Source organism: Poeciliopsis prolifica, unplaced genomic scaffold, assembly GCF_027474105.1.
Source record: "Poeciliopsis prolifica strain line A6 unplaced genomic scaffold, Auburn_PproV2 SCAFFOLD036, whole genome shotgun sequence".
In the NCBI taxonomy this organism is placed as follows: Eukaryota; Metazoa; Chordata; class Actinopteri; order Cyprinodontiformes; family Poeciliidae; genus Poeciliopsis; species Poeciliopsis prolifica.
The window spans coordinates 4,763,962-4,773,340 of record NW_026562411.1 but is presented as its reverse complement, the minus strand read 5'-3'; the positions used below and the strand labels follow the sequence as shown (position 1 = coordinate 4,773,340).

At 34.0% G+C, this 9,379-nt stretch overlaps 1 protein-coding gene across 1 annotated transcript; it reads right to left on the bottom strand.

Annotated features, from left to right (window-relative positions):
• Positions 1-1,830: 1,830 nt before the first annotated feature.
• LOC129374396 (uncharacterized) lies at positions 1,831-9,282 on the bottom strand. Its single transcript, XM_055052792.1, has 7 exons — positions 9,228-9,282; positions 8,748-8,824; positions 7,742-7,900; positions 7,136-7,264; positions 5,657-5,690; positions 4,234-4,473; positions 1,831-3,663 (listed from the first exon to the last, which is right to left on the bottom strand). Exons 2-7 carry the CDS (start codon positions 8,778-8,780, stop codon positions 3,422-3,424), a joined length of 837 nt encoding a protein of 278 aa, XP_054908767.1. The 5' UTR covers positions 8,781-8,824; positions 9,228-9,282; the 3' UTR covers positions 1,831-3,421.
• Positions 9,283-9,379: the final 97 nt, after the last annotated feature.

The window sequence follows — 9,379 nt, the reverse complement described above, 5'->3', positions numbered from 1 at the left end:
CTGTTTCTCTGATTCCCTTATTACCCAGCCCTTCAGTTTAGGTGGACAACTATTACAGCTGAGCTGTAATCTATATTTTTAGATTATGGATTGATAGATCTATATCAGATGCTCAAAACTCAGAGGAGTGATTTAAGAACTAACTGGAACGCTCAAATCAAACTTTAGTCAGTTTTGAGTGGGGTTGTGCAGGATGCATGCCTCAAGCACTCTGTTTAACTTGGGCTTCATGCTTGAGGGGATTGGATGGCGACCCAAAGAAAAGCTAGACGATATTGTGGAGTGAGAAATTATGAACTTAATAACTGAAAGCATAATAAAACAGGTGCAGAACAGCTGGAGAGCATCTGAACACCGAACTGAGAGACGGTGGAATTAGTGAAGTAAAAATAGGAGAAAACTTAAATAGTATACAACATGAACAACAGAGGAAAATCTAACCAAAATGAACATGCAGAAGAACTGAAATCTGTTGAAAAATAACTAATATTGTCCTTTTAAGTCACATAAAAAAGGTTTTTCTTCTATTTTTTTCTTCCTTAGTACAAACTTCAAAACAACATTCTCAATAGAAAACAAATTGTGACCGTTATTTATTGTTCAATCAAAATTAAAGTTATGGTTTAAGCTTTGTGACATTTTAACATAAAGTAACGAAACTATACTTTTCTGTAGAAATATAAAACTTGCAAACATAGGAGACCATAAATAATATCTGCTATTATAGCTGTAAGAAAACTATATTTTATAAATTCTGTTGTGTTGTTAAATAATGACATTTTCCTGTTTAACATAAATATATTTAATGTTTAGTCATGACAAACAGGAAAGGGTTTGTTCCTGTGACATGGACTGCAGATGAAAATCAGCAGGAAATAGACATACTGTAAGTTACAAAACAAAGACTGAAAGTAACTTAAGTTTATCATATCCTGTTTATGGTTCTCACAAGTACTTTATAAACATGAATACAGAAAATATACAGAAAACAGGAAGCTTCTGACACTCCCTATAAGCAAGAGAAGAATACCTGAAGCGCTCACGATGTTCTTTGATTGTGCCGGATCCATGTTTTGCTTTTCTGCAGCGTCTCAGTCTTTATATTCAGACCTCAGCTCAGCCCATAACCATGTGACTTACAATAAACTCAGCAGCTGCTGTGAAGCAGCAGCTTCTCACAATTTACTTTCACTTTCAGGCTTTCAGGGTGGTGGGGTTCACTCTAACTTCATAAGAATCACTGCATATTGCAAACAATACAGTTTGCTGAGTGCCATCAACAAAAATCAATACATCTGACATTTTCTTCTTTTTTCTTTTCTACTTTAGCCGATCATTTTTCTCCCTTCTATGTCATTTATTTTGTCTTGTCTCATTTCTGCCTGTGTTTGTAATGGCTGCTTCTTGCCTGTAAAGCGCTTCATATTGCCATGCACACAAAATCTGCTATACAAATAAATTGTCCTTCCCTTAAAAAAAAAAATCCCTAATGAAAAGAACTATTGCATGCACGTTTTAATTTCATGAAGTATAAATGAAAACAAATAAATTAAAAATGTCTAATCTTTTCAACCTCTCACTTTCCCTATTTGAGACAAACATGCTGGTTAAATAAATGCCGTTTTCAGTTTTAATCTCCCAGAGTGACGATGCTTTTTGGTTGGATTAGAGGGCAGAACAGAATGTCCTGGCTGATCAGAAAGTGAAAGTAAATGATTATAAAAAGTGGTTTATCAGATTCCAGCCTCATAAAGAAGGTTAATATTTAAAGTGAGAGATGGATGATTGCAGTTTCACATCAAAGAAAAGTCAGTAAGCACCACAGAAAAATGGCTGTGTACATTTTTTTATTTTCAAAAACACATTTCAGGCATATTTTGTGGCAATAAAGGAAAACATAAATATGCTGCTTAACTGACTGCTTTCATTGGTTAAAATGCTGAGAACTTTATCCTCTATATGGTGCAAATATGATATCACTTTGAACTCTGACCTCAGAGTATGTTATGTGTTCTAGATATCTCTAATTTGAATAACAGATTGTTTTGCCACCCATTACTCCGTTTATCTCATTTTATATGTTTAGGAACATGAAGAGCCCTTCACCCTGTTCCACCACCAGCTAAAGTCCAGCATAAAAAGAGGACTTGTCAAATGTTTTCTCATTGATTTGGATAAAATTAAACTAAACAGCTAATAAACGTAACACTGTCATATTTTAACTTGTTTCTGGCTTCTTAAACACTCACTGTGTTTCAGGAGCTGTTTTAATAAAATTATTGACATATTTTATGTTTGTTTTTACAGACATAAAATATGTCTGTAAAATAGTAAAATAAAATATGTCTGGAAATGAGTAATGTTTGCAAAATAATTCATGCCTCTGCAGCTCTGGATGAACCATGAAGGTGAATATGCTGGTGGTGAGTTCACTGTAGCTGATTCATTCACAGCTGACTTACTGCAGCTTCTTTGTTAAATTACAAAAGCTAATTTTTCATTTATTTATTATGCAAAATCAAAAATATATCAAAAGATGCAAATGAACAATTCAATTCCTGTTTGAAATAAAATAATTTATATGGTTAATAACTGGATAGCAAAAGATTTTTAATAGTTTTTTTTTTTTTTTTTTTTGGCAGATTTGGAGCCAATTAAGCTAAAGCTGCAACTTGAGGAGTTCTGGGTGGAATGTGTGCACAGATAAAGTATTTTTTATTTATTTTAAACTTTAATGTAAATGTTTAGATTTTTGTACAGTTTTGGCTGAATTACAGTTGAGGGTGAGGTTCTTTCAGCAAAACACCTTTTTTAGAGTATCTATACTCCATACCCCAGCTAGTCAATTATTAAATTAATTCATTAAGCATACAGAACAATTGTTGATCCATTTTTATTAATCCGAATAATCATTTCAGCCTTACAATGACATGAGTCTCCCACTGAACTACATCCCAAAGGACTCAGATCTTTGGAGCTGAGTGAACTGGTCATTTGTAAGTGTCAGTTGTGCGATTACAATTATTTTAAATTTGTAGCGTAATGCCGTTACACTTGTGGAAGTAGCCATCAGAGTCTGGGTAAACTGTGATCATAAAAGGATGGACATGGTCAGGAATCATACTTGGGCAGGATGTGGTGTATAAACAATGTTCTGTTGGTTCTTCCTGTTCTGGGCTGGGAGGAGTTTCCTCTTCTGTCACTATAATCCATTTGTTTTATGATTCAACATGTTACATGTTCAGAAATGGGATGTTAGACATATTTGGTTTTTAATAAGTGTTTATAGCACTACTGCTTAATTTCTATCATCTTGAACATGTCTATTCATTCTCCTTCTGACATTTACTCAGCATTTCTCCCCAGATGATTTCAGCTCACTGGATATTTCCTCTTTCCTGTAACAGTCTCAACGAGTCTGTTAGTTTGGTAACATTCCAAAGGCTGATTTTGAATATTTATTTAGCTCTTTTTTAATCATCTCGAAAGCCTCCTCATTTTGTCTACATCTCAATAGTCCTGGTTTCGTCTCATGGAACAGAACATGAACATCAAGTACAACATTTGGATAAACTTCAGACCAGATTGTTCCTGCAGTTGAATAATCCGAGTCTCTGGTGTGATGCATCAGAACCAAGATGATTGGTTTCTTCACTGATGACACTGAAACAGAAGACAGATGTGATTAGATCACATTTTATGAATCACTTTTTTCTCCAGTTTAATTATTAAGGTACACAATTAAAATTATTAAAATTTTCTCACAAAGAAAGATGTTGTAATTCTAGAAATGTCTCATTTTTCTGACTTTTGATATATTGAATTTTAAAAATTCTCCATGGTGATACCCTCCCACTCAATTTAAGAAAGTTGTTGGCTCAACTTTTTTTTCACTACACACACAAAAAATATCCAATCTGTCTTATTCAACCTTACAATCACTTATACACAAGACACCAAATTACCTAAACTTCTCTGCTTCAGACAGTGACCCTTGAAACAGAACTGAACAACTAGTTCTTAAATAAGGAGGTTTCTAAGAAGAAGTTTCTAAATGTCGCTGTGTTATTTAGAATATCTCTTATTTTAACAGTTAAAAAATATGTAACAATCAGTGAGTCTATTATCTCTATCAGGCAAACATTCATCCATACAAGCTGGGAAACAAAGTGAAAAATGTCAAACTCAAACATTTAGTTGAAATTCCTGTCTGACAGGCAAAGTTTCCATTACCTGTTTTGTCTGTCATGGATGACTCTACATCTGATCCAACACGGGATGTGATTGGACAGAAGACAATGACGATGTCAGAATCTTTCAGGCTTGTCTCCTGGATATGAAGTGTCTGCCATTTGTCCGTCATCAATTGTTCCTTTATTTGTTCATCACTATGAAATATCTCACCAGAGCACTTATAGAAAACCTTCACTCTGCGTTGTACAGGGAGGGTGTGCCGTTTTTCTGAAGTGACAGCTGTGGGGAAAAATAGTTGTTTGACAGTCGAAAGGTTGTAAATGCTCCATGTTGGAGAAATTGTGATATTATTAATCAATTATTTGTTATTCTCATTGATCTTTATAATGTATCTTTATTTTATGTTTTCCTTTAAGTTAATCTCATTATAGAGTTAAGAATGTTTCTTGTATTGTTGATTTACTCTGATTCCTTTCTCAGAAGGCCTCACTGACAGAGAGCAGAGACAACAATCTTCCTCCAGGTTTACCTCTTGGTGAGAGCTCTGCTTCGGTTGAGTTGCTGGCCTCCAATAAAACCATCATTGCTAAGATCACTACATATTTTATTAATCTTTGTGCCTGGAAGGAGATTATCTAGTACAGAATGATTGTGTGTTAGTTAGTGAATAACATTTGACTCTGTAGCTATGTGATGAGTTGTTTCCCCTCCCTTTAGAGCTGCAGCGACCTTGTGATTAGTGAATATTTCTTTTCCTGTACCAAAACATTTATACACCCATTAGCATGGGTGCTGACAAAAATTATGGTGTGTTTAAATCCTCACATACAGGCTCTAATCACAACTCTTGCTATTATTTGTCTATTAGACCAGGACTCAAATAAATACTACAACTATATGTGGCCTCGGTGTTTGTACAACAGAAACATATAATTTTGATTTTAAACCTATATGTGTAATGGTACAAAAATTTATATCATACTTTTTCCTCCAGCCTTTTGCGTAGGCATTTATTTAAAGATTACAGATCTTTTTAACCAGGTCCAAATGCTTAAAATATATGTGAAATGTATAGAATCAAAGTTAGCAACAGTTCTCCCTTGCAGTTTACTTTATAGCAACAGAGGAGGGAAAAAAGGATCAATGACATCTGGTTGATTTGGTTTCAGGATAGAGCAGTGGTACTGAAATACAAATACAAAACCATAATTTTCCTTTTTTTTTTGCATACAGAATTAAAAAGTTTGTCAACTTGGCATTGTTTACTTCACATTTGTCATATACATTTTTCTAGAATTGCTTTTATGGTCATTTTTAATCTTATTTAGTACTTTGAGATTTTCTAAATATAAAATGGAACTGTCTAATATGCACATTATGCAGCAATATGTATTGACTTGTGATTTCTGTCAACCATTTCATCAGTATTTCAAATCAATCAGAAGTAATTAACTTCACAAACCTTTTGGGTTTTTTTCATTTTTCTTCTCGTCAGCCTGCACACAAAATGAACACAGATTTGTAAACACAAAGTGCAATCATTTACTGGTAGTTGTCCATCAGAAGGCTTGTAGGTATTTTTCAAACTTTCCAAGTTGCTTTAACTTGAATCTTCTTAATTGAAGGCTGAGTTTAGTTTTTGCACCATTTTCTTTATTATGTTTTAAAGCTTGCTTTAGATTAATTTGCAAAATTTGGTCTGGACTTTGACTAGGTTGTCATTTTGATATAATTGTATTGTAGGTCTGGTTACATGTATAAACTGGTTGTTCATGTGAACCTCCAGTCCAGTTCCAGGTCTTTTGCAGCCTATATTTTCCAGATATGTTCTGTATTTCACTCCATTCAGCTTCTTGTCAACTCTGACAACAATCTTTGCCTCTGCTGAAGAAAACAATTCCCACAGCATGTTTCTGCCACCATGTTTAACAAACAGATTTGTGTTAAGCCCTTTTATTTTATTTTTTTGCTACAAATGAAGTTCTGCAATTATCCCCCAAAAATCACCTGCATCAATGTCTTCACTCGCTTGTTACATGAACCACATGACTGCTTCTCTTAGCCCAGGAAGGCAAGGAACAGCATTGTCTTAATATTGTTACCGCCGTGTGTTATTCTTTACATTTCCTAACATTGACAAAACATTTATATTTGACATGTTCAAAATTAGAAAAATTATTGTATACTCTATTTCTGCTTTAGGTTTCTCCACATCTTTCTCCCTGATCTTTGTGCTGTGATCTTTGAACCTTATGATGATGTTAGTGAATAACTAATATTCTCTAACAAACCTGAGAGACTAAATGGCAGGAAAATTGACTTTATGGACTCTTTAGGTGATTTTTGAAGACAGTTGGTGGCATTGTATTTTATTTTCGATGTGCGATTGAAGAGAGCAATTTTATTTATCTTGTTTCACTCTAGAAATTTTAAATTAAAACCGTGTATCCTTTCACATCACTTTACATTTATCTGCTACTATATTTTGGGGAAAACTTTAGAAGATTTCCTCATAAATATTCCATTTTGTAGTTATGATGGGATAAAATGTTCAGTGGGTACAAGTACTTTTGAATACTTTCAGTATATTAAAAGTATCCAAGGATCAAACATATTCTGGAACAGACAGTTTTACTGACAAAATATGTCAAGTGGCTCTTTGGCTGTTGAAAACTAAATTTGGTTCTTTGCTGGGTTTCTATCCAGAACCAGTAAACCCGTTTTTTTGTTTGTTTCTGGTTATGAAACCAGTTAATAGAACATAGCTCTGGTTCAGACATGGATCTGCCCTAGTGATCTTGCTGATATGTTGGAAAATCATCATAGATTTTCTATGAGTCAGAAGCAGAAAATTTTGTGTCCATTTAAAGAACAGCTTCAAAAATACAGATCAACCTTTGACCTTTAAATAATTCTGACTGAAATAGTTTTCTTCACTCACCTCACAGGTTGTAATGGACAGATTAAATTTAAATTGACTCTCATCAATAGTCACATTAAAGCAAATGGACAGCTCAAACTTCTTTTTACAAGCTGGACATTTCACACTGGACCTTTCTTCTAGATAATCCTGCCAAAAACAGAAACATTTAGTTAAAATACAAAATACATTCTACACATTTCCTCTATAACAACAACAGCAATAATAATAATAATAATAATAATAATAATAATAATAATAATAATAATAATAATACAATTATTCAAAGTCACCCTTCAAGTTTGCTGCACAAAAATATTGTAATCAAAAAGTGTAAACCACACGGTCAAGATAGCAAAGCAAAATAAATAGCAACCGTTATGTGATTAATTGACCGCATAGCTATTCTTGGCTATCTTAAAAGTCATAACTAATATATTTTAATTTCAACAACTGAGCCTGAGGCTTTGGGACAGTTTAGTGTTTCAATGAGTGACTATTATTAAAACAACCGTGCACAGACATTATTCTAGATCAATAAAATCATGTGACAAACATATAAAAAGATTTACTAATATACATTCAGAAATAGAACAAATCTATCAAAACACTGGAATTTTCCCCCACCTGTTCTGTATGGATAAATCTCAGATTGACAAAGGATGACTGGTCTTTTCTGTTTTTAAATAATTCCAACTGGAACTCCAACTCGTCTTTCACATTAAAACTGACAACAGAACAAAACTCGTGGGAACAATGGCGACAAATCACTGAGCCTTCCAGAGTCTGAAAAAAAGAGACAGTTTGTGTTAACAAAACCTACATGAAGACTGAAACTGCTAACTTTCAGGAATCTGAGGTGATAATGTGTCAAGAACGTACAAAGCTTAAAAACAATTTTCTTCCCTTCGAAATTTCTGCTTTCACGTTCAGCCAGATTCAAATGTCTCGGATAAAACAGATTAACTGATAGTAAACTGATGCAAAAATTATTTATTATTTTATTATGAACGTTAAGCTTGATTGAGTCAAGATAGAACTACAGTGTGTTGGACACTGTTCTGGATTCTACTGTTGACCTGGATGAAATGATTAGTCGTGTTCTTGTGGAAATTTGGGAAATTCTGATAGGCAATAAGGAAAATTGTGACAGTCACACATCACCTATATGGGGGTAAGGCTATTGTAGCCTGTCACCTTAGACTAGCAAAAATCTCTAAAAACTCAGACATATTTAAACTTTGTATGCTGTTTATGGATTACATTTTATCTAAAAAAGAACTCTACATCATTTTCAGACATCAGATTTTTTGTTCATGAAGGTTCTTCTCAAATGTTCTTGTTGCTTTTATGATTAGAGTAATATTTTGAACATACCAAAAGTTAGACTCACAAAAAGCTTCCCATTTGTAAAATGTTAATGTACTCCTGCTGAAACTAAGAAATGACTTTGATCACTACCAAGTTAAGCTAACCTTCATTTACACACTGTGCAACACACACTATCCTTCAAATCAGCAGACTGGACTATGAAACAAGCTTCATGTTTTACCTCTGAATTGAAAACTGCAAAAACAATGTGACTTGGTCCTCATGTCATTCTGATCACATGAATATACGAAAAGTGACATACCTGTCTGGGTGCTGATTTCTTAGCGTTTGACATATTTTCCACCTTCTGCTCATCGGCTTCAATAGAGGTGATGATACCTAAGGAGACAAATGATTGGTTGTTCATGTGGATAAAAAAAAGATCAGCTGTACCTGTCAAATCTTACTTCATAAAGCATTACTGTTTTTATTATCAGCTGACATTTTATAATCAACTAATGAAACAGGAGATCCTACCAAGGAGAAACTATTTCAATGTGTGTGCAACAAGTAAAATTGAGTTCATTTGGACCAGATGATCGGTGATGCTTTAGTTCCAACTGCAGATGAAGAGTGAAATCTTTCCTTTTTGATTCTGTTCTAAAAACTAAACCGATTCAAACTAAAAACTGCGCTGAGCTAAACAGCAAAAAGCAAACATGCTGCAATAAGAGACTACAGCAAGGTTTGCAAGATGGAAAAGCAAAAAACAAGTAAAATATGAGTAGAAACACAGATTTACCTTAAAAACTCACACTTCCACTGATCTTGAGTTGTGCCGTTTGCTTCCTGCTGACTTCAGTCTTTATATAAGAAACTCCACCCAGCCCTGATCATGTGACTTATAGGAAACCAAGCAGCTTCAATGCAGCAGCAGCAGCAGCAGCAGCTACT